We start from the raw sequence: 25,059 nt of genomic DNA on the forward strand, positions 1-25,059 counted from the left end.
CTGTGTGTAGTGTTTCAAATCTTTTTTATTTATTGTAGCCGTATTTGGCCAAAACTGGTACTGCAATCACAATCCAAGCTGGTACCCCCCCCCCCCCCCCACAGAGTCCAGGCTGCCAGTTAGGTTGTCTGGACCAGCAGGAAGGTCTACAGCTGATCAATACGTCTCAGCATTACGCCAGAGAAATGGGCTCTGATCCCATTTTACTAATGTTAGCAATGATGAGTGGCTGTTTTTCTCTCAATTTATTACCTAGTCAGTTCAATGACCCACCTGCATACGTGCCAGTCTACCATGCACCAACGTGCATAAGGTTAATCGACTGCAGGGGCTATTTTAAATGTCCTCGAATATCTTAAGTTAGCCAAACTTAGCTCAATCTTTACTGTCCAGTAGAAAATTTGCAACGGCCTTCAAATTTTTCTCTGCTTTCAGCTGTCTCCATCAAGGCATCAGATCCTTGTTGACTTTGTCACGATCTGCTACAAAACACTTGTGCTGTCCTGAAGCTTCCCAGGAGTCCTCATCGTTCTGAAAGTTTGATATAACCAGATGCGCGACACCAAAGGGTTTACCTTCCGACAAGACAATGAGCCCAAACACGACAGCACGGTTGATTAGGGACAAATCTGTAAATGTCCAGCCAGAGCTCTGATCTTAACCCAATCAAACATCTGTGGAGTGACCTAAAAAGGGCCCCAACTGATCTGACAGAGCTGGAGAGGATCTACAGGGAAGCCTGTCAGAATAAGCTCTAATTGGTTGAACTAATGGGTGAGTGGACATCCGAGGACTTGCTGCATCAATGGAACATCTCTCTCTCTGTCCTTGGGATGAAAATGCTAATGCAGAATTTAGGAGGGGATTGATTTCTACAGGAATAAGATTGGCTGCCAACAACACCTCCCCCTCTGAGACTGGCAGATGATGCACGCTAGCATTGCTTTGGACCCCCGTGACCCTCCTGCTGGTTGTTGGGAAAGAGGAGACGAGACGTGACGTCTGACAGGAAGGGCTACGCGGGAGCGGAGTGACGCAAGAGCAAGATGAGAAAGCAAGCGGTGCGCAGGCAGTCACCTCGCCACACATCTCCAGTTACAGACGGACGCAGAAGACCGCGCACACAATAGCAGGTGTCTTTGGGAAATCGTGCCGACAGAGGCTACCTCCAAGGTGACCGGCCGATCCGCACGTGCGCACGCCCAGACAGCGTGAGCGCCACAGGGCCTGACGTCTGCACAGCTGATAACTTCATGCAGATGACGTTCAGCTGACTCCTGTCAGCAGTAGGAGTCAGCTGTCTGCCTGTCTGCCTGTCTGCCTGTCTGTCTGTCTGTCTGTCTGTCTGCCTGCCTGCCTGTCTGTCTGTCTGTCTGTCCACTAAATTACAGATTTCACTGCCGTTGATGAATTCTGAATTCTACTCTGGATGTTTCCTGTAAGCCGATGTTATTTGATCTGGAGGTTGTTGGAGTCTCTATGTGCGTGTCTCCCCTGTTCCTCACCTCTCCCAGTCAAGCTAGCGTGTGACACCTGTGTCTGTCCACCCTTCTCTGTCTTCTTTCCTTTGTGTTCCAGGTCATCTTGTGTTCCCGACTGTCATGGACAACATTTTGGAAAACGAGCATTAGTGACCATTTTTCTGACCATTTCTGCCTGTTGATCTGCAGACAGCTGAATAGAGCTCAGCACCGTAGCCAAAGCTCGCCACACCTCACCGATGGAGGATCAGGATCTGTCCTGAGGGAGTCCTCCCGCTACAGTGGGAATAAGTAGACCGGCGCATATCGGGTCATCAAGTCTCGAGAGATCGTCAGGCGAGTCGGGTGACTGTTTGCCCCTCCTTTTACAATCTGAACTATATTTTTTAGGTTTAAACAAACTCTTTGTCCTTGGGCATCGCTTGGTTGCTGGAGTGCTTGTGACAGTGCTGTGGGAGTGGAGCGCAGAGCTCTGGGATTGAAACTCCTGCCCCTTTGCAAGCCCATCAGTTGGCCTCTTGATTCATCCAACAGTTCCCTTGAACTCTTTTGTGGGCTCATTTCTGAATGTGTGGCGGTGTCCAGGCTTTTTTCACTCCAAAACAATAATTCCCTTCATTAAGTGACCATTTTGAGAGAGATTAGAATCATTTTCCTCTTGATACATCATTTCTGAGCAACAGAGCAACAATAACAGTGTTTCTTACACAGAGAAATAAAGTCAGACTTTAATCGTACTGCATCAGAGCATCAGGTTGTCATTGGCTGCACAGTTTTCGTGGGAATTAAAAAATGCTGGAGGGAAAAAAATTGGGCCAACTGAGAACCTTATTCTTCCACCAGTGTGTGGGAGAGGAGTGAAGTGGAACTTGTAAACCGGGTGAGAGCGTTCTGCACAGGAGTGTGAACAGCTCTTTGATGGACTACGCTGCCTCAGCACGTAGAGCCAAATGGGCCCAAGCACGGAGGTTCCTGAGCAGGACAGGAACTAACGCACAGGATGCATCTCTGCTGCAGATCAGGTTGATAAGAGGAATTACAACTTGTGATCAAGCGTATCAGTCACAATGCCTGTGCTGTAAGGTCCTGTTCGGGAGCAAAGTCACCCAGAATGTTGGATTGATATCTCCCCCCCCCCAGTCATTTGGATCTCTCGCCTCACTGTGAGACTGGAGACCTCAAAAATGTGTGTGTGTACGTGACAGAGAAGCCGTGAAAATGCGTCACTGAGAAGAAATAATCAGGCTTCCAGCTAGGACGAGCGGCACGAGCGGACGTTAGAGGATTCATGGAACTCGAAGGGTTTCAGAGTAAAGAAAACAAACAAGTCTCATGAGTGAACAACAGGATTGTGTGGAAAAGAGCAGCTCCAGCGTGTTTACCCTTTACTGCATTCCACAACAACACACACAGCCACAGTCAGCACAAAAGGATCCCACAAAGAGGCAAAGACAGTATTAATGGTGGTGTTAATGGTTCCAGCTGTCCATCTCACAAGGTTTAAATCAAATTACTGCGATTGCAGCAAAGGCCGAGGAGAAGAGAGAAACAAGCAACTTCCCTTTGAGACAAACCTCTGACTCGGAGCGCTATAAATAAAATGTTCTGGTTTAAATTCATGAAACCGCAGGAGGAAGCTTGGAACAAAGGTGCAGACTGAATGGGTCTGTTTTACAGAACCTGGAGGTGTAATCTTGATTTGGTTTAGTATTGTCATGGCTGGGACTCAGACACATCACACTGTTGGTGACAGGGTTTGGAATAATCAAACTTTATCTTTTCCAGAATTCCATTTTATGCGATAATGTTATGGACTGATTCTGTTTTCTGTATCACTTCCTGCATTCCTCCATTAGGGTCAGTAATTGGGAATGTGTCAACTTTCTACTTCTTTAGGTTTAATGTGATGTAATGTGAAAGCAGGCAAAAGTCACGCGTGAATCATAATCACCATTAAGTTGGAAATCATTAACTGTAGTTAACAATCAGCGTTGAACCAGGCCGGAGGCTTCTTCTCCTCTTCTCGCTCTTTATTCCAGAGCTCTAATTGCTCACACCGAGGTGACAATCAGACGTGGGGTTAATGACCAGCGCTTCCATTGTTCCGTCAGTGTGGCGACACCATCCAGGATTGTAATTAGGAAGCTCATACACAGCGCTGGCACAGCACTGGTGTGGCACCACAGCGGAGCCAGATTAAAGGGAAGTGCATAGCGCGCACGCACGCACACGCACACAACACACACACAGTCAGCTGTGAGTGCTATGACGCACATTGGGATCTGTTAATATTGTACAGGAGCCTTTGGCGTCTGAGTGAACATTCCATTGCAGGCATTACATTCCATTACTGTCTCACAGAGCTCAGTAAGCAGCTGAGCTCTGAGTTAGACCTAAACACACATACAAACAGTCTTTTTTAGTCCCGACCACTTTTGTCCAATGTTTCAGCCTCCTTGGCTTATTTATTAATGGGAAGTCTTTCTTTTCCTGTTACGATTCTCAGTAATAGACTCTTGTGATCTGGGTCTGGGCGGGGCCCCTGCTGTCGTGGCCCCTGGTGGTGTCTGAGCAGTAGCGTCCAGCACGCCAGGCAAATAACGAGGCAGCTCACAGAAGCAAGTTCCTGCCGGGCACGTTGCACGCTCACAGCGGCACGCATGAGTCCAGTTGTGCAACGTAAATGGTACAAATGTCACAAATATTTAGGCGCTCGAGTTGGAAAAAAATGTGTATCTGATCACCACAAGGATGATCGACACTTTCCAGGCAGAGTTTCTGGCTCAGGCTCACAGGAAGTTCAGAGAGGAATTACGCTTGTGTTTGACCTGATTATTCACAACATGACAGTTTATTGGCCCTAATCAAATGTAAGTTTGTAGTGGCTAAACTTTGGTCTGATTCATTTAGATGGATCCAAATGTTGTTGGTCCAAATGATAATTATCCATTTGTGCTTACCTTTATGTTTTAGACAATATATAGGTTTACGTCTTCCCCTGACTTTACTTGCATAATTCTGACAAGCAGATTATTATTTTTTTAAAATCTTTTTATGGTCTTTTCACCACTTGGCTGTATGCAGAGAGATGCCTGACTGCTCGATCATAGAGACATACCAGGCATGTGCTGACCCACTTGTTGGTATCATGATATGCGAGACTCGGAAGTTGTGCCTCTGTGGAATCTTGGACATGAATTTAGATGTTGGATACGTCACTGAGCTTGGCTCAAAGGCCGCGACCTTCAGTTCCACTTGACTAGTGACACCAGAGTTAGTGCGACACATGCACCTGGGGAACTTCATGGCTATTTCATCATCGCTTCTCCCCTGCTGCTCGACTATGGTTTCTTCCTGCTCGGCTAAAGTTTTCCAGACTTCTATGAGTGCCTGCAGGTATGTAAAGAAAGGCTGTAGGGCAGGATTTGGTTTCTGTTGTATTTATTATTTAATTAGTGACAACTCAAGTCTTGAATTTCAGCTTGTTGACTCCTCTGTGTCAGCATCTCAGATCTCCAGTCAGGCTTAATTGACGTCAGCTCAATCAGCCCCATAAAAAAGCTGCCTGCAAAATGTTTACAAGTCGCTCTTTCATTCCCCAGAACAGTTGGTTATACAAGATCTCAGACAGTGTGTGTGTGTGTGCGTGCGTGTGTGTGTGCGCTTTGCACTTTGCAAAGTGGGTCATGTGTGTTAGCACAACCGGATGGAGGGCAGGGGATGGGGCTGAGCATGAGGGCAAGGGTTGGCATTAGTGGAGCAGATTGTTCGAGACAAGAAGCAGCATTTTGTTCCAGCCCAGCAGTCATGAGGCACTTGCCGTTGAATTTGCCAAGGCAATTAACGGTCTTTTCCAGCAGATTTGCTCTTTCCGAGCCCAACGCCGCCTTGTCCTGGTTCACATTCCCGCATTGTTTGTCTCAGTCCTCAACTTTTGCTTGCTTGCATTAGTTGGAGTAAAAACTTTAACTGAACTCCAAATATTCAGTCATGAAGTAGCAAGAAATGAGGAGTTTACCTCACCCCCAGGCTGTGACGACACCATGTTTAGTTTACCCATTATTTATAACTGGTAAGCTGATTCATATGTCAGGAACCGTGTGTGTGCCTTAGCTGCCACTGAGGTGGGTGCAGGGTGTGACCAGCGAAGGACCACGTTTCCTGATTCCAAAGAAAACGGGAGGGATTCCATTTCCTTGTAAACTCCGTTGACAAACAGACAGATGCCTCAGCAGATATCCCAGTATTGAATCAGTTGATAAGCACATTTGGAATCAGGTGGAGGTGCACGTGTTCACCGGCCTTTCAGCCGTCTCTAGCCCTGCTGGAACATGGTTCTCTTGCATGCGTTGGCTAAAGAAACTCAGAGACGGCGGACGTTCCCCTAGTTGGGAGGGGTAGCTGTTTGTCAGCCATAGGGTTCTTATTTGTTTTGTCACTAGAGAGCGATTACATTTGGATGCCGAATCCTTCACCTCAGGCAGGGGAACAGGGAGGAGAAGCTGCATTTCCTCCACCCATGTTGCCTAATAGAGACTTACTTTACATCTGCTGCTAAAATTTGCTTTTGGTTTGCATCAGGACTGCTTGGATCACATAGATTAAAGCTGGTATTAGAGCACGAAACAGTCCCGGCGGCACGCCACACGTTCTGCACGCTCGCTCAGCATCAGCAGCAAGCTTCATCATCATATCGCCTCCAACAAAGATCGGCACCATCGCGGCAATTGTGTGGACACAATGTGTCCCCGAGGGCCACGAGCAGTGCAGCCTCATTTTGTTTCGAGTGTGTTTACATGTGTGCTTTTATGTGTTCACGTCGTGCTGTTGCAATAACAAAAATCAATTTTAATGCCAGCTGTAAAGGCAGCCTTTGTGTGGCAATATGCTGCATGACTCCCACATCAACATCAGACCCTCCCTTCCTTTGCAGCCATTGTGTCAAGTGGACACTGGTGAGGTGGCGGATCGGTCGATGGCGGGTTCAGGGCCCCTCAGGAGCGTTTGCACATTTAATAACCACGTCTGGAATTACTGTCTGCTGTGTTTGCACATTTCTGTAAACAAACACGCGATCATGGCCTCTGCGCGTGTTTGTGTGGCAACAGTTCCCTGTTCCCCAACCCTGCGCAGCGCATGTGTTGCATGATGTGAAGTCATCTGGCAGGAAAAAGCCCCCCCCGTTCAAAGGAAGTGAGCGCACTTCCTATTGACGTCATGTTCGTTTCACAAAGGGAAAGAACCAGAGGGGAGTTTATTCTGTTGTTGCACAAACACCTGTTTATGGAAAATGAATCCTATCGGAGCTGATGAAGGAAGTGTGTGTATCGGGGGGGGGGGGGGGGGGGGGGTCTGGAAATTTAGTCAGTGATTCCATCAACCTTTTCTGTCCATTTTTCCCCTGATATCCAGGTCTGTGAGCATGAGCGGCTCTCAACATAAAGCAGGTCTGGCAGCAGCTCTCAGAGGGAATCAATGGGAAAACCCTTTTACTTAGTAACAGTCTGGATGCATTGGCGTAAGAGCCAAGAGAAAAAAGAGCAGGGCTCCCAAAATGGAAAAGCTCCTGAGTCAGAACAACATACTTCTATCCGTACATCAGAATACATGAAACAGCCTTAAACGCCGCAGCGCGTTGTCTTCATTTCCTCCGTCCTTTAAATTGTGACCATGAACTGAGCACCAGTCGGGAGCACGGGCTGCAGTCCGCTCTCGCTTGCACGTTCTCAGGCACTCCTGCACCTTTGATTGTGCAGCACGTCTGTAACAGGAGAGATTTTCACAGTTGCATAAGTTTGGCATGCGAGGTCACCGACAGCAGCGCCACTGAAATGTGCACTGTGTTAATCAAAGACAGCAGATACGGACCGATCTGATTAATAAATGACAAATTCACCACAACCTTTGATTATTTTCATATAATCATTTTTATTCAATTTTCTTTTATACTGGGGTCAACCCTGACTCACTGTTTCGTGGACGTCTACCGTGTCTTTTGTGCGGTGGCTGTGGGTTTAGTTCTGCTTCTATTAGGTTTTTTGTGAAATCGGTTTGGATCTCAGGTGGACTTGACTGTGGACGGGTAGACCGTCCTCCCTCCTGTGGTACCTGCAGGCTCAGCGTGATCCAGCTCACCTTTTTATCAACTTGAGGGGAACAGCTTGAAAGGAGGTATGAGTGTTCATTTCTCTTTTAGAGAAACAGCCTGGGCTTCTGGTTGAGCTGGTTGCTGGAGCATGTGTCAACAACACTCCCTAAGAATGCAGAACAAAACACACCAATGCAGGGTGTTAAAAAATTCCTAAAATGGGTTTTTCACAAGGGAAAATTAGATTTTGAACATTAGGTATCGGTCAGCTGCCTGAAAGTATTTGACAAACCGAAAGGTAACGAAGGAGCCTGACTGGATAGTTGTGAACAAGGAAGTGCTCTGGGAAAATAACCAGTGTGCAGTGATGCATGAAACCCAGCTAAAGCTTGAAAAGACAAACAAACACTTTCTGAGATCATGTAATACAATGAGCCCTTCACATCGACGCAACAGATAATCTGTTAATGGATTTAAAACCCTTTTATTCTGCAGGAGCATGACCCTGTGTGCTGCTGCGCCTTGATAAGAGGCAGGCGGCTCCTGTGTGTCATGAAGTATTGAAAAGCTGCAGTGGGCACTGCCCTCAGCCCGGGGTTTCATAAGAGGAAGCCGGACGGTCCCCTGAGAGACACCTACACACAGCCTGCAGAGCAGCGTCTGGCTGGATGAGCTGACGCGGCAGCAGAGCCTGACTCGACATGCCGCCTGATGCACCACCTCTGCCTTTCACTGCACATTAGTGTCAAAGTCTCGCAGACTGACGATGGCGTTTCTGTGTTTATGTGAAGCTGCGTGCCCGGGATCTTTTGTACTTGCGGTTTCTGCCCCAGTAATCTATTTTCTACAGATTCAGCACATGGAAGATGACACTAACGTAAGGTCACCCGTCATTTTCACATTTTCATAGCTCTGTCTGGCACCACGTGGGTGTGATCGTACGGGTTGAGCTTATCTGTTGGCTTACAATGCTGCAAGTTAAAGGCTGCAGATATTCAGGTAGAAACTGTGGCTGCCAGTGAATGATTGAACCGTAGGTTAAATGTAGGATTCCTCTATTCCAAGCAGATCTCACCTTGCTACTGGGCTATTACGGCTAATTTTGCAGTGAATTCCTTGGTGCAGCTCTGACTTTTAATCCAGATTGAGACTGTAAATGTTTTAAGACACGGCACAGGTGCAGGAAGTGATGGATGGATGGATGGATGGATGGATGGATGGATGATGGATGGATGGATGGATGGATGGGTGGGTGGGTGGATGGATGGATGGATGGATGGATGGATGGATGGATGGATGGATGAGTGGGTGGGTGGGTGGATGGATGGATGGATGGATGGATGGATGGATGGATGGATGGATGGATGGATGGTTGGATGGATGGATGGGTGGATGGATGGATGGATGGATGGATGGATGGATGGATGGATGGATGGATGGATGGATGGATGGATGGATGGATGGGTGGATGGATGGATGGTTGGATGGTTGGATGGATGGATGGATGGATGGGTGGGTGGGTGGGTGGTTGGATGGTTGGATGGATGGATGGATGGATGGATGGGTGGGTGGGTGGTTGGATGGATGGATGGATGGGTGGGTAGGTGGTGGAGGATGGGTGGGTGGGTGGATGGATGGATGGATGGATGGATGGGTGGATGGATGGATGGATAGATGATGGGTGGATGGATGGATGGATGGATGGATGGATGGATGGATGGATGGATGGATGGATGGATGGATAGATGATGGATGGATGGATGGATGGATGCATGGTTTTAAGAGCTCTTTCAGGTTTAGTAACTTCCTGTCTTGTTTATTCAGAGGGCAAAGGTCAACCCCAGGTGAGGGGCCGTCAGGTTCTCCTCGGCCCAGCACATATCAGCCCTTTCCCTCTCAGAAGAGCACGAGGGTTGGTCCCGAACTGCTGCTGCCCCAGAGGGGCGGGCGTGACGCAAAAGGGGAATTAAAACAAACAGCTGCTTTACCCTCCTGCATTTATTTGGCTCCCGCTCCCTGATGCAGTTGCTCGTGCACGTCCCCTCACATGCGCTCTGCTTTGATTCCAGCTGTGGAGAAAATCCCATTATCTCTTTTTCGAAGCCGCTGTGGGAGAACAGCAAAGAAACTGTCTGAAGGCACGAGGAGATGATCACTGGCGGGGGGGCGGGTCCTCGCCAGGGGAGGGGGTCAGAGTCTTCCATGAGGTAACATCATCGTGCGTGTGATTTATACGTTTGGACAGTGGAATGACGCAGACTGGGAAAATTAAAACCAGCGCATGTTCTCGCTCTGTTCTGACTCCTGCTCCCATTTCACAACCTTATAAAAAGAAATGATTCCTCCCGGAGCTCTACACCCAGTCGGGCTCCCGTCGTCTGAGCAGGCTTCAGAAAACAATGAGGACCTGTTGGAGGCTGTTTTTTGTTCGGTCAGCCAAGAAAAAAAGCCCTAATTTATCAAAAAGGCTAAATATGCAGACCACAAACTTTTGAGCTTACAAGTCAAACAAAAATGAATTATTGTTTTAAACTTGAGCCCCGGCACAGTTTAACATTCCATATGTATATAATCTGTAGGTCTCAAGGATCCCTTTGATGTTAAATGATAACGCTTATGGTTTGAATCATTCTGACTTGGCAGTCGGCAAAGATCAAACAACCCTTTGCAGCACTGACGCAAATGAAACTCTTTATCCAGGGGCGGGGGGGTTGTGATAGCGTTGGCCGTGACCTGTTGACTCCAGCTGAATGGGTTAGATAATGGCGGCGAGGAGGCATGATGGGCTGTGCCAGCGGGGCCGCTGCTGACACCAGCACCAGGGGACAAGAAGCAAAGATCCCCAGTGGCAGCAGCGCGGTGATAAGGCTCCTCCGTCACTGCCGGTAACCGCGCACTGGCTTGGAACTGGCTGGAACGTAGCCACTTCAACACAAATGTGTCATTCACAGCGACGTGTGTGTGCGTGTGTGTGTGTGTGTGAGAGAGAGAATGGACTCTTACATCTTTCCTCTGTATCTCATCTGCGTCCACAGTCACTCTCTGTCACTGAGTGTTGGGACAAAGTAACAGAATAATCTAATGGTCAAATTGTTTGATTGTGTTCACATCAGCCATATTTATTTCAATGTTATTTTCTTCCGATCGACAGATGGATCAGTAGTTCTATCCTCTACAGTTGGCCAGTGTAGATGCTACCACTGTGCTATACATGCTGTCCCAACCTGGCTGTTCCTTTTTGACATCAGCCGCTGGTTTGACTCATCTGGCTTGTAAAGCTCTGGTTATTTCAGTTTGGCTTTATTACTTGTAGATGACAGGGAATGTGGCTCTTGTGGATTAGCAGACAAAAACTGCTACTCGGTTCTAATCCTCAAGTTCCAAAATGCTGAAAATCATTTTCGTTCCAGCTCTTATGACTTTTCATGAGCATGCGTGGGTCCTCGACACTCGAGGCTGCTCGGAACGTCTCCACTAGGCGTCGCTGTTGAGCAGCACAAGGCAGGATGACTTCTAGTATTTAAAATTAATTAATAATCAATAGTCTTCATTATCAATAGTCTCGCTGCAATTCACAAACTACCAGCATATGACTGTTTTAAGAAACTGTTGGAAGAATATGTGCATGAGTGATGTGTTTTCAAAACTGAGCTGCAGAGTCTGGACAGGATGGCCCAAAATGAACAGCATTCAATAAAACACACCAAAAATGAAGTGGGCAGTTTAGTTCATTCCACTCGTGACGTCTATTGAGTTTGCTCATCGTTTACCGATGGTGAGTGAACTTGCATTCAAGTATGTGCTGGCGTTTATTAATGTGTAAAAAATGCGTCAGAGCTCATTTTATTCATTTAGAACATGTGGTAATGTGTGAACTGCATCAGAAGCTCGGAGCTCTTGGTGGTTCTGAAAGGCGTGTCTGTGCCTTAAATTTCACTCTCCTAGATAAGTCATCAGGTCTTGGAGCAAATAATTAACCTCTAACTGTGCAATTATCCTCAGTACACTGAGTAAGCAAATGCTGAAAGGAGAGAATTTGGACGTGCGTCATACTTCATGTTTAAAAGCACCAAATGCATTTCAAGCACTCGTCACATACTGGCAGCGTTTATTCACAAAAAGGTTTAATTCAGTCCTCCTACGTCAAGTCTGATCGCAGCACTTTGACATAAAGAAAATGAATAAGAAGCACGACACGACATTTCATTCATCCTTGTCGCACATTACGTCATACTTTTATAGAATTACAGTTATATTTTTGTATTTAATCTTGTGAGGAGAAGGTGTTGTAGAGGTAGACAAATGGGATGTGAACCCTTAACCTGACATGATTTGGATTATTTTATATATTCAAAAGGTAATGAAATAAATCAATATTTGCTATGAGCCCTGAGGAGTGAGGAGTGTTTTTCCGTCTGGTTTCAGGATCTTTTCTGATGGGAAAATCCTGGACAAAGCTCCCTTTGTGAGCACAGTGTTGAAAGGAAACCTGTTTTATCCTATGATGTTGTTTCCTGCTGTTGACTGATCCCTCGGCTACACAGAGGACAGACATGGACATGGTTGTGACCCTGCTGGAGATGGCTGGTCTGCCTTACTCATTTTTAAGCTGATGGTTGAGGGGTCTACTTGAGCAGCCAGTAGGCAAAGGTAGCATCGAACCAAAGCTTGTTTTCCTTTTAAATGAGCTCACATTTTTTTTATCCCCCCAACCCCCCAAGAAGCAGAGTCTCAAACAGATACTGGTGATCTGAACCTGGGAGAAAATTACAAATAAGGAATTTTGATATAGAGGCAAATTTTAAGTTAAAAGCCTGGCAATAAGTATATTGTCAACCGTCTCTCAGTGTTTAGATACTGGATTAATTGACCTTCTTGTCCATACATTTCTGTACTGGTTAGTTAGCTTTTTCTTTACTTTATTTACTGAGTTATACGTGTTTGGGATGTTTTTCAGCTTCCCCAAAGACATGAAGCGTTGAACGAACAAGAAAACATTCAAAAAAATGAGACGAGCGCCCCCATCTGGTTTATTTAAAGACTACACACGATGACAGCGGATGGGTCAATGTCCACTAAATATACTCTACTTTCTAAAACAACTATTGGGTGTAATACTGACCACAGTGTTGTATCTGCTACTGAGAAAGATAAAACCAAGGATAAGATGGACAAAGAAGACAAAGACAATCCTAAAGACAGGTTTATAAAAATTATCAGAAAGGATTTACATCATTTATGATGTCAAAAACATACCTACAGCTGATTATAGTGAACTAGCAATAATATAAATGTAATTCCTGCAAAATTATTAAAAAATAGTATGCATAAAAATAAAACCTAGACAATTGATCTGAAGATAATTTCTGTTAAAAAGCAGCAACTATTCAGAGGCAGAAAGGTGGTGAGCTAGATTATACAGTGAGATAAAAGGCTGTTGGGTTTTTTTTGTTTGTTAGGCTTTTTTAACAGGTCACCTTGCAACATCCTAAGACCTCGGAGGGGTGGATGGTGTAGTTGTGTCTGGGAGGTGCTCGCAGGAAGAACGACCCTGCTCACGTTTAGCTGTGATGTAGCTGAGGAGCTCCATCGCTGTCACAACACTCAACATCTTCTCCTGGTGAGCTGACCCCTTGGATTTATCTAGAATGGAGGAAAACAGGCATACAGAATAAAATGCTGTGCTTGTTTCTTTTACCTCTACTACAAATGGAAAGCATCATTCAGCAGACGTTATTGAGAATTTAGTGTTACTTTGTTGGGGCTCCTGCACCACCAGGGCAAAACGGTCCGTTTCCAGGATTTGGGAGAGCAACCCCAAGCTGTCGGACATGCGCACCTGAGAGCACGAGAACGAGGAAACACACGCATGAATACGTCCATGTTGGATGTGTGTCACACGCAGTGGTGTCCAACTGACCTCTTTGAAAGGTTTGCAGACCACCTTGGAGATGGGGTCTGAAAGCTTGACCCTCCCAGAGGACACAGAGGACAGGATGGTTTCCGTGGTAACCACACTTTGTGCCAGACTGTAAAAATGGTGGGTTTTGTCATCGACATTCTGACGGTAATCTATTTCTTCAAGATAAGCTAATAAACAGGATGACTGCTTCTCTGTCCCCTTTGGGGAGACCAAAGATACTCCGATCATCTCCTTAATCTGATTTATCCCAATTCGATTAAAACAGATACAACTTTACTGTTGAAACACCCTCTGCAAACCAGGAGAGCAGAATCACAGAAGGATGTGCTGATGTTGGAGACAAGAGACAGATGAAGACATACCCTGAGTCATCCACGACTGGGAGATGGTCGATGGCTCGCTCCTTCAGGATCTCAATGGCTTCCTGGCAGGACACCGATGGTGACGTGGAGAAAGGTGGCGAGAGGTGGAGACAGTTGACAGTTGTCCCCCACCACCTGTAAATACAGGAAGAACGTCATTATAAATGAATACAAGGTTTGGACTGGTTGATCCTGCTAATTGATCCTTACCAGGGTTTGGGCTCCACTGGGGCTTCTGGGACAAGGAAACCTTTTTCAGACATCCATTTGTCACTGAGAAACTTTGACCTAGAGAAAAATCCATTTCAATGGAAGTTGCTCGGGAACCATATCGAGAAGACGTAAGAAGAATACGACTGACATGTAGTTGCGGACAGAGTCGGCCAGGATGACCACACAGCGCTGTCCTTCCTTCAGATGCTGAGCCACCTTTACAGCTGCAGCCATGGCTGAGCCGGAGCTGCCGCCTGGGGTGAAACAGGCAGGAATATTAAAGAGCCGAGAGCAAATAAAGCAGGAGGTGGCACCATCAGCAAACAGGGACCCTACCGCAGAGGAGACCCTCGTCCCTGATCAGCCTGCGGGACATGTTGAACGTCTCCTTATCGTTCACTTTGTAGAAGTAATCGACAAGCTATGCAGGTAGTTTTGAAGGGGATGGCACAAAGCAGGTTAAGATGTTCCACAACGTGCGCGATGTTTGCTCAACTTCAGAAAATGCAAAATGGATTTCAAGGCCCACTCACGGATTTGTCCAACACGGTGGGGACAAAGTCGTATCCAATTCCCTCTACCTCATAACTGCTTTTGCAATGGTCATCTGAATGGATGAGGAGAGAACCCTCAGGGTCCACAGCAACAATCTAAGACAACAAACGTTCTTTGAGATACTGGACGAACTATTCTACAGTTTGAGTCATTTATACATTAAAGGTTTTGGCATCTTGCCTTCACAGTTGGACACTTCTCCTTTAACTTCCGAGCGACACCGGTCAGCGTGCCGCCTGTGCCGATTCCAGCCACAAGCATGTCCAATTTACCTGAAAGGAAAAGCACATTTTCATTTCCAGTTCAGTCTGGAGGCCATGGAAGTTTCATAACTGACCATTAATGGAGTTATTAAATGATAACAATGATAAATAGATAAAACCTCCAGGGTGCGTGGAATTCAAATAAACTAAAAGCTGCCACATTTTAATGCATTAAAATATTTATGAGTATATTAAAAAAAATCAATTAATCCCGAACACAAACCGTCACACTGCTCCAGTATCTCCTCAGCTGTGGCATCATAGTGGGCCAAAGGGTTGCTCGCATTGCGATACTGGTCCAGGATGTGTGAGTTGGGGATCTTGTTCTTTAGACACCAGGCCATACCCACGTGAGATTCTGGTGAATCGAACGGTGCCGAACTCGGTGTGTGGACTACTTCTGCTCCTAGAGCTTTCAACACGTCCACCTAAACACACACACACACACGCACGATTAGGTTTGGAATATTTAAGTGATAACTGGAGAGTTTGTGATCATTACTGGTGCAGAATACCTTCTCCATGCTCATCCTGTCTGGCATGGTGATCACACACCTGTAGCCTTTCACTGAGGCCACCAGAGCGAGGCCGATCCCTGCAGAGACAGGTGAGATGGTGCTGTGTGTGTTTACTGTAGCTGCCGCTGGAATCAGCCGACCGATGCCTCTGTACCTGTGTTGCCAGAGGTGGGTTCAATGATGGTGTCTCCTGGTTTGAGCAGCCCGGCTCTCTCAGCATCTTCCACCATCCGCAGGGCAATCCTGTCCTTGATGCTGCCTCCCGCACTGAAGAACTCACACTTTACCACTGAAGACAGTCATTTTTGTTTGACTTCCATCTCTGAACAGTCATGATGTTGATGCTAAATCAGACTCTGTGGTTCTCAGTGTACCATACAGACTACAACAGATAATAAAGAAACAGTAAAATACAGCCGGAGAAGATGTCTCTGGTGAGGGAAAGTATTGGAAAAGTACTGAGAGCAACCCCCACCCAATCCCTTACATGAAATCTGCTGGCATCAAAATAAGAGTCAGCAGGAATGAGAAGGACCTTGTTAATTCCTGGGAAGAAACTCTTAACGTCACTCTCATCAAATTAGATGTAATAGGGCTTTTCTTTGGAGGATTAATCTCATGTCTGTGACAAAATGTAATCTCATTGAACCCAGAAACCTCTCACTGCCTTTAAAACGCTCCGTCAGTGCTAGAGTCTTGGCTGCACATCCATCCCATCTAGATAGACTCACAAAACCCCAACTATCTCATATAAAGTCAGAGGAGACACAACACCTGCAAGAACTCCTTTTATTAGTGCTGACATGACTTATCTTGGTTTACAGAGATCTGATCTACTCACAGATATCACACTTGATTCCAAACTGCTTTGGGATTTTGTTCAGACGAACCAGAGGTGTGTTTCCGATGTTTCCCAGGATGTTGGGGAGGATGCTGGGGGGTTTGATGCTGTTGTAGAGATGGAAAATCACCAGACAAAATCAACATGTCTTTCAGAAGACAGTCACAGTATTTGATATTCTTTTATTCAGGAATGCAAAGTGTGGCTTTGTCGTCATCACAAATGTGCTGATGAAGCTGAAGATGTCTCCGTTTATTGCGACTGCTGTAGCAAAGACTTTAACTGGGGCAAAAATGGAAGTGGACATCATACCTTTAATTGCACCATATCTTACCCTGCACATTTTTAACAGCTTGTTTGCGTAGCACGGTTTATTGTGCACTTCTGTTAAGCACACAAAAAATTAATTATTGCTTTTATGATTGGAACACTAGTGATGGAATAGGGACTGACCTTATCGCATGGATGTACACTTAATGAAAAAAAGCAGACTTGTTGGAACCTTCATTATTGTGGCGATCTTACCGTGGTTGGTGGCTATGAGGAGACTTGGAGGCGGGTGCACCCAGCTCCCAGGTGCATCTGCTGGGGCGGTCAGGACGGATCCAATCCTTCAGTTCACTTTCTGGACCCTCGCTATGTGCTTCATCCTGAACACCTTTGTCAATCTCCTGGTTTCCATTTGCAGACATTTCACCTCTTTGAGAGAAAGCAGATAGCAGAGAGATTCTATGAGAACCTGCCATTTAGTGTCTGTAGGCTCAGACAACTGTTGTTAATGATATATGTAGTTTTTTTCCCCACTATATTTCACTCTTCTTTTCTCCTTTGAGAAATCAACTAGTGTGCCAAGGGTGATTTAATTTAATTACATAAAGCAAAGCTTTAAATACACCAAGACAATAGTTAGAAAATATTTTTAAAAATATTTCATTACACAAGTACTCATAATACACTCTAATCAGCTTAGGCTACAATGCTTCAGTGGACTGCACATAACTAACCCTTGGCCAGACCAAAAGAAAGACACCATTAAACTAAAGGAATATGGCAAAATTGACACAAATGCACGTAACTAAAGCAGAACAAATATGAAAGTGAATATAAACCAAAAACGAACAAAAGAGAACAGAAAAAACACACAAAGGGTACAAAAAAGGTCAGACGTGGTTCAGTAGTAGCTGAGTTGGAGACAGTAGCTCCAGGACAGCAGCAGAGAGGACAACGACACATCGCGCACAAAGATGCCAATTAAAATGTAGATATTCAGAATATATTGTTGGATCGCAATACTTTCACGTGTGTCACTGCCGATCCGCGTGTTCTCTGAATGAAGTCTTCAAGAAGAAAAATGCCAATTTCAAAATGTATTCAGCAAATAGAACCAATTTAAGATACAAATATTACAGAGCTCCGGGCCAGTTCAAAACACTACAACAAAGTCAATTGTCAGGGCATGAAGTCTGACCACCTAACTATCCCTGGACCCAATCTTTTATAGAAACACAGATGCAAATTATTGATGCTAATCCAGTCCAATCCAGTCCTTCTGCTTCTTCCCGTCCCATTGGTTGCTGACATAGTCCTTGTTCTCCATTGCTTCCCAAATGGCCAGGTTAAAGTTCACCTTCTTGCAGAGGATCTTATCAACACCAGTAAACTATGCTGTCCAGTTTTACGATGTTTGACTAACACCTTCGACCTGACTGGCTCCTGCAATTACAACTGTCTAAACAACAATCATGTCACGGAAGGGTCAACTGACTGCTTATTGTTTTTATTCTTGCTAAAGATTATACTATCCCTAACTTTTAAACTAACTGTAACAGAAAACAGAACCATATCGCACCACACATGGTTAAAAGGCAAACACAATGTTCTTCAATATAAATTATGGAGAAACCCGCACAACAGGTTAGAATAGAGAGCAGGTTCAGAGAGGAGAGGCAAATCACAGCCGCAGCCAAGTGCGTCACAGCTGCGGATTAATCGAACCCGCATAAAGGCCTCGTTATGCTTCTGCTGTTGTTAGAAGTAAACAAAGACTGGTCTTATAGCCGAATATAGACCGATTTAACTAGGACACATTCTAATTAAATCCAAAGCGATTGGTTGTAAATACAAGTCATGAACTTTGACCTTCTTCCAAATATTAAAATGTCAAATAAAACTTGATCTAGGCTTCGTTTTTCTTAAAGCTATTGTGCAGTCCCTCTTTTGTGCGTATGTGCGCGCTCGCGACCATTCATCTCGCGCTGTTTGTAACAACTAACAAAGTGTATAAACGCACACGAACAACATCGCATTTGTCGATCGCGATAATTTATTTGCAAAAAAAAAAAAAAGGTCTAATCGTGAAAACTGAGATTCATTTTCTTTCATTGTTTGACTCTCTTCTTTACTGACGCGGACGCTGGCGGCTCGCGCACAAAATAGAGCAGAGACAATGGCAGCACGAGGCGCGCGGAGGTGCGCGGCGCGGCTGCCGCGAACGACACCGTTTGTTAACATGGGCGCCGCGAGGAAAAGGCCTCCGCGCTGCGGCCACCGCGTCGCTTCTGCGTCCAACGCGAGCCCGGCATTAATGCCCCGGTACAAAGGGTAGAAATCACTTGCAGAGACGAGTAGAGAAGCTCCGGTGAACTCGGCAACGCCAACTGCTGCAGGGTTTGAGCCAGACTGCGCCACACAACAATGTCAAATCCCAAGTGAACCAGACTGCGCAGTGGAAACCAGAGGAAGCTGCGACTCCGCCCGGCAAAGGGGCCTAAACACACCTGCTAATATGGCAGGGAGGTCAAACACCAACCTCCCAGATCAGCAGCTCCAATTAGTGTTTATACACCTCAATGTCCAGCAGATGTGGGTGGGAAAGGTTTGATTAGTCTTGTGTACTATAACCATTCATATTTATGTGTAGAGCATTTTATTGTGTATTAGGTGTGTGTTCAGCCTTGACCAACATCAAATTTAGGCATTAATAATCTGTCTTCTTTGCAGGAACTACATCAATGGGTATGTTAATTGGTTTGCTTCATTTAAGTCAGCGCTTCTCAAATAGTGGGGCGCGATGCCGGGGGGGCGCGTGTGACCCCGGAGAACATGTTATTTTATTATTTTTTTTGCCGTACTAGAATAAAGTGTAATTGCACATCCCGCGCGCACACACCACAGAGCAAGAGATAGGAAGTGCAGTGAACAAACCACCAAGAGACAGCATGAAAAAATACTTAACAGTGATGAAAAGAAAGGCGGAGAGAGACGGAGATAATGAGACATACGAAAGTCTCCCGAAAGCTTAGACGAGGAAATATGACGAAGCGTTTATAGCGCTTGGCTTCACTGCGACTACGGTGGGAGACGAGGAAAGACCGGTGTGTTTACTGTGTCTAAAAATGTTGGCAGGACAGCATGAAGCCAAATAAATGAAGGCGTCACTTAAAGACATTACACCCCAGTCACGCTGATAACACTAACCCTGGTTAACCCTAACCCTGGTTAACCCTAACCCTGGTTAACACTAACCCTGGTTAACCCTAACACTAACCCTAACCCTGGTTAACCCTAACACTAACCCTAACCCTCACTTAAAGACATCACACCCCAGTCACGCTGATAACACTAACCCTGGTTAACCCTAACCCTGGTTAACCCTAACACTAACCCTAACCCTGGTTAACCCTAACCCTGGTTAACCCTAACACTAACCCTAACCCTCACTTAAAGACATTACACCCCAGTCACGCTGATAACCCTAACCCTGGTTAACCCTAACCCTGGTTAACCCTAACCCTGGTTAACACTAACCCTGGTTAACCCTAACACTAACCCTAACCCTGGTTAACCCTAACACTAACCCTAACCCTCACTTAAAGACATCACACCCCAGTCACGCTGATAACACTAACCCTGGTTAACCCTAACCCTGGTTAACCCTAACACTAACCCTAACCCTGGTTAACCCTAACCCTGGTTAACCCTAACACTAACCCTAACCCTCACTTAAAGACATTACACCCCAGTCACGCTGATCAGCCGCTTGAGTTTTTTCGGCCAAAACGTGCCGAATATTGGCAACAATCATCCCGCTTTGGTCTATATTTCTTTCTTTCTTTTCAATTTCATAGACAAATGATACTAATTATAGTCACGGCGGGGGGGCGCAAAATGTTTTCTTCTTCTTAGGGGGGGCGTAACAGAAAATAATTGAGAAGCACTGATTTAAGTTAATGCAAAGATCTATAGAGGTACAATGTATTTCTGTGGATTGTAGCTGTAGGCCACTTACCAGTCTGTCAGAGGAGACAAAATCTGACTGAGAGCGTTTGAGATGCAAAAGAAGGAACAGGCCACCGTTGGTCTCACACAGCAGCTTTAAAGGGTCTCCAGTTTTCAGGCTTTCTTTCAGAGAAAAAGAATGAGTAGCAGCTCAAATTCCATCTCATAAGCTTGCAGTGTGGGTGTGACGGATGAAAGTAACCATTTCCATGCAGGTAGAGACTGTTCAAGTCTTCCGTAGGAGTGCTTAATCCAACTTTAGGAAATTCCTTCATTGTACAATCCTTAACTACTTGCAATTATTTTATTTTTTTTTGTTTTTTTTAAAAGAGCCACTTCTAAAGCAAGAACTAGCTAAAGGTAAACGGTCTACAGAGAATTCAACTTGACCCCCAAATCATCTGTCCAGTGTGTCCATAACACATTTCCAAGGAACAAGATGAGCTATAAGTAGTGCGTTTCTTCTACCGGAGCTGTTCCAGGTGAATCCTGTACTGGAGGACAGAAAGGCAATGGACATCTTCTGCTGCAGTCTTGTGGCTAGCACCGCTCAGGGGTATGCTAATCTTCATAAAAAAAACATACAATAGGCCTCCCGGGTTATGGGAGGCGACAGGATTTAGTCGTTCTTAAAGTCAGACATCTCCCTCCAGGAGCCAGAGCAACGTGACAAGCAGGTGCATGGGTCCAAGGAGATCCAATCACTTATTTTCAATAGTCACGGTGAAATAAAACACATTCATGTATAATTTTAGCAGTTAAATTATTCGGACAAAGCTTGAAGACCCCAAAAAATAGTACCTTGCAATAAAGACTTTTTAAGGGCTGTAATTTTCACAAAATCAATCGTTCAGGTGTTAATACCTTTAAAGACCCCACGACATCCTGACTGAGACGGTCTGGTTGATGATTTCAAATGTTTAATGGAAGCGAACATCAATAAAAAAAAAAAAAATGTTCATACACAAATGGATTTGGAAGGGTACAAACTTTATAAAAGCCTTAGGCTAACATGAGAAGGACAATTAGTCATGTTGGGCAGGTCAGAATCGCCCTGAACGTGGTCTGTCTCTGGAGCGGCGCCTCTCGCGGTCACGGCCCCCTCTGCCTCTGTCTCGGTCTCTCGAGCGAGATCGTCTTTCCCTGGAGCGAGACCTGTGACGGCTGCGGAGGTGAAAAGGAGTTTGTTAGCATTACAAGACGACTGCCTGGGCAGCAGGTGCACGGCAGATGATGTAGTTTTACCCTTTCTTCCTGCGGCCATAGAGCTCTCTCCTCAGTTCTCGAGAGATTGGCTTCAGGTGCATGAAGTTACAGAACCCTCCACGGGTGCACTCTCTGTCAAAGGAGACACAAACAGAAGCTGTGGTGGACTGAGCACTACCAGGATGTGACAAATTCTATAGATGATGTGGGCTGCCGACACATCTGGCCAAGGTGCCCTTACTGACACCCATGAGCAAGGGTCAATCCCACTACAGGGGTTAAACACCAGGGAGGTTTGAGTTCCCGTTCAGATTTCAAAAGGATCACGTCTTATCCATAGAATATTCACAATCGGCTGTTTCTTTGAGGTCGACACTATCGTATAGAACTCACCCCATCTCATACTGCCGACAGCAGGCTTCTCTGAAGTCTGTGACCGGAGAGAGCTCGGCATGGATGGGTTGTCCATTAAACCATCTATTGTTCAGATCAATCACAGCCTTCTCCGCATCTTCTTCGTTACGGAACTACAAAGTAACACCGAGAGAGATATTATTCAAGTACCAAAAAAAAACACCTCACTTGTGATGCATCCAAGTTGATGAATCTATTGGATCACAGTTGTGTGGGAATATAAGGCAACACTCACCTTCACATACACATTTCCCACCAAATGGTCACCAAGGTTGTCACATATGTTCATTTCCTCCACTTCTCCATACTTTTCTTCCATTTCAGAGAACACTTCCTGGTTGGGCAGAGCGGAATAAGTGAGCTTTCTATTGTGATATGCTTTGCTTTTTAAGAAAATGTGTGTTGTCTCTGCGTATGCATGCTACACATTACATGACTGAGTTATCACCATGTCATCAATAACACAGTCACTGTGAGGCGTTTGAGGCCCACCCAGGTGAATGGGACATAAAAGTTACCTCAAAGAACTCATCAAAATGCTCCTGCATCTGCATATCACTGACAGCACCTAAAAACAACAGAAAACAGTTAATGTATAAGGAAGAGAGTGTGTTAGTTAGTTTGTTTTATTTTAAAATAAAGGCCACTGTGGTACAGAGTCAAACACTCACAGGTCAGACCATCAGCAGACTGCGCGCTGTTTTGGGGGTTCCGGTAAATGTTCAGGAGAGCAATTGTCTGAAACCAAACAAAGTTCAATATTATTCTTTATTATTATTTGATATGCTGCATCTTTCATAGGGGAATCAAACCATAGCCCTTTGTACAATAAAAAATATTTTAATAAAGCTGATTTGAATAATTCTTAATATTAATATTCTTCGTAACGCAGGATTTTTATGTCTTCATGGACATTTCCACATTCCAAGCTCACAAACAAGTTTTCTATTGGACTGAGTATTAACTAGAGTATACAGAACATATCTGTATGGGGTTTTCAGGTCAATGTCTTACAGGAAGATAAATCCCATTGATTTCTGACTGAATCAGATCATCTTTTGGAATCCCCCCACCACATTTACCAACCCTCGAGTACTACATTTACCAACCCCCTCCAGGACTACATTTACCAACCCTCCAGGACTACATTTACCAACCCCCTCCAGGACTACATTTACCAACCCCCTCCAGGACCACATTTACCCACCCTCCAGGACCACATTTACCCACCCTCCAGGACTACATTTACCAACCCCCTCCAGGACCACATTTACCCACCCTCCAGGACCTGCCGTCACAACATCATTTAAGCATTTTATTTGTTTACTCGGGGGTTCCAAAATATCTGGCTTTAACCAACAAAATGTGCTGCTTGAATGATGGAAATGTAGTAAAAGATAATCAAATATATATTGTCAGTATGAACCCTTCTATGTAGTTTTTGGACATTTTGTCCGTCATCTGAGAAATAATGAGCTGAAATTAATTTTTAGGTGTAGAAGTAAAACCGGATCTCTCACCTGGCTGAATGTTGGCTTATTGTGTAACCTGGAACAGCGGTCGCCATGTCGACAGGCACCAATTTTAAAATAAAATGAGCAGTTGACTCTGTGAAGAAGAAGGAGAAAAATCTCAAAAATGCTACTGATGATAACAATGAATTAAGAATACATCGAATGCACTAAAGGGAGTTTTTTTTGCGAATTCAGTTCGTTGTTGTTAGCACATTAACTTTTAAAGATAATCTATTCGACTGTGAAACTGCTTCAGTGATAGATAAGAGATTTGGATGGTTAAAAGTTAATAAATGAGTCCCGAAGAAAAGGAGGGAATTGAGACACTCGCGTCCTTCTCGTCCAACACAACGTGTGGTTCAGTTGTGGAGATACAAAAAAAACGTGTTCTAATACGGAGTTAAACGCGCAATGAACTCGGGACATGGATCAGTTAATTCGCTCTCATTTGTTCGCAAAAGCTAAGTTTTCAAATTGCGCTTAACGAATGTGATAAAGAAAGATCCGACGAACAATAACTCATTTCATGCTAAATGGATGAGGTTCCGTTTAGCGGCTAAGTTAGCGCAGCAACAGCCACTCGGCACACTGATGGGCGAGAGGCACTTCCACGTTCGATTCGATGCATTGCGTTTCTTTTATACGCCTCCACGACTAGAAAAAACGAGAACACAAACTGAAATAATATCTAAAATACACGGTTACTACTTACTTATCTTTCTCTGTCCCAAAAATTGAGGCTAAGTACTCCGCCATTTTTGCCTCGGTTTTTCTAATGGAGTCAAGGCGGACTGTAATATCAACCTCTAGTTGCCTACCGCCACCTACCGGCGGGAGGGTGTATGACCAGATCGGTGGCGTTATTATTAATCTCCCTCTAACATTAGTTTTATCCAGCACTTTCTCTTTCTGCTTGAATTCTCCGCCCCTTATTATAGCCTTGGTTGGACTCTTAAGACACCTTTTAATGTGTTGTATACTAATTTGTGAATTATCATGTAAATATCATGGTTTTTTTCGTGATCGACACCTTTCCTTCCCCCTTGTATTTACCAGTTCCAGATGTGCCGTCACTCGGTCCACAATTCCATGAATGTTTTTATTTTGCGTACTTGTCTTAAAAGTACACAGTACCCTCAAAACACTGCTGACATTATTTTTGCTCTCCAAAGTCTTGTTACCATTGTTTTGTTTACATATGCAATTGTGCTTATTTTTTGAGAAATCGGACCCAATTTAATGTTTCAAAAAAAGTGTCCAAAAAGACAACACTTGACTCGTTTACAAAACTCATATTTTTTAAATCTATAAATCGAGGGAGATCTTTATGGCCTGTGCTGGTGCAACCTGGGGACTTCGCTCTTATCCTCGCCACAATAATGACTTCAAAAGGCGTGGGCCTC

At 45.0% G+C, this 25,059-nt stretch overlaps 2 protein-coding genes and 1 long non-coding RNA gene across 3 annotated transcripts; 1 reads left to right on the forward strand and 2 right to left on the reverse strand.

The window, feature by feature from the left end:
• Positions 1-12,576: 12,576 nt before the first annotated feature.
• Positions 12,577-17,005, reverse strand: cbsb (cystathionine beta-synthase b). Its single transcript, XM_057027280.1, has 14 exons — positions 16,770-17,005; positions 16,245-16,351; positions 15,558-15,692; positions 15,401-15,480; positions 15,109-15,313; positions 14,803-14,894; positions 14,601-14,717; positions 14,404-14,488; positions 14,216-14,321; positions 14,065-14,142; positions 13,855-13,989; positions 13,490-13,598; positions 13,324-13,408; positions 12,577-13,212 (listed from the first exon to the last, which is right to left on the reverse strand). Exons 1-14 carry the CDS (start codon positions 16,988-16,990, stop codon positions 13,058-13,060), a joined length of 1,710 nt encoding a protein of 569 aa, XP_056883260.1. The 5' UTR covers positions 16,991-17,005; the 3' UTR covers positions 12,577-13,057.
• Positions 13,179-14,032, forward strand: LOC130522685 (uncharacterized). The gene is made up of 2 exons (XR_008949678.1): positions 13,179-13,636; positions 13,758-14,032. It is a non-coding gene; the product is annotated as an uncharacterized LOC130522685 (long non-coding RNA).
• A 4,420-nt stretch (positions 17,006-21,425) lies between the features above and the next one.
• u2af1 (U2 small nuclear RNA auxiliary factor 1) lies at positions 21,426-24,516 on the reverse strand. Its single transcript, XM_057027311.1, has 8 exons — positions 24,369-24,516; positions 23,663-23,750; positions 22,814-22,880; positions 22,661-22,710; positions 22,378-22,476; positions 22,122-22,255; positions 21,768-21,860; positions 21,426-21,686 (listed from the first exon to the last, which is right to left on the reverse strand). The coding sequence occupies exons 1-8, from the start codon at positions 24,410-24,412 to the stop codon at positions 21,566-21,568; spliced, it is 696 nt and encodes a 231-aa protein (XP_056883291.1). The 5' UTR covers positions 24,413-24,516; the 3' UTR covers positions 21,426-21,565.
• Between the last annotated feature and the right edge of the window lie 543 nt (positions 24,517-25,059).

This window comes from Takifugu flavidus, chromosome 1, assembly GCF_003711565.1.
Source record: "Takifugu flavidus isolate HTHZ2018 chromosome 1, ASM371156v2, whole genome shotgun sequence".
Classification (NCBI taxonomy): Eukaryota; Metazoa; Chordata; class Actinopteri; order Tetraodontiformes; family Tetraodontidae; genus Takifugu; species Takifugu flavidus.

Bases quoted from the DNA above. Each gene is read 5' to 3' on its own strand.
- u2af1 (XM_057027311.1), bottom strand. From the start codon at position 24,412: ATGGCGGAGTACTTAGCCTCAATTTTTGGGACAGAGAAAGATAA. The intron at 22,881-23,662 runs GTGAGAGATCCG...GTTTGGTTTCAG, and splicing joins ATAAGCCAACATTCAGCCAG to ACAATTGCTCTCCTGAACAT. The intron at 22,477-22,660 runs GTAACTTTTATG...CTGCCCAACCAG, and splicing joins ATTTTGATGAGTTCTTTGAG to GAAGTGTTCTCTGAAATGGA.
- cbsb (XM_057027280.1), bottom strand. From the start codon at position 16,990: ATGGCAGGTTCTCATAGAATCTCTCTGCTATCTGCTTTCTCTCAAAGA. The intron at 15,481-15,557 runs GTACAGAGGCAT...CTGTCTCTGCAG, and splicing joins ACCCACCTCTGGCAACACAG to GGATCGGCCTCGCTCTGGTG. The intron at 13,213-13,323 runs GTAACACTAAAT...CCTCCATTCTAG, and splicing joins GGTGCAGGAGCCCCAACAAA to ATAAATCCAAGGGGTCAGCT.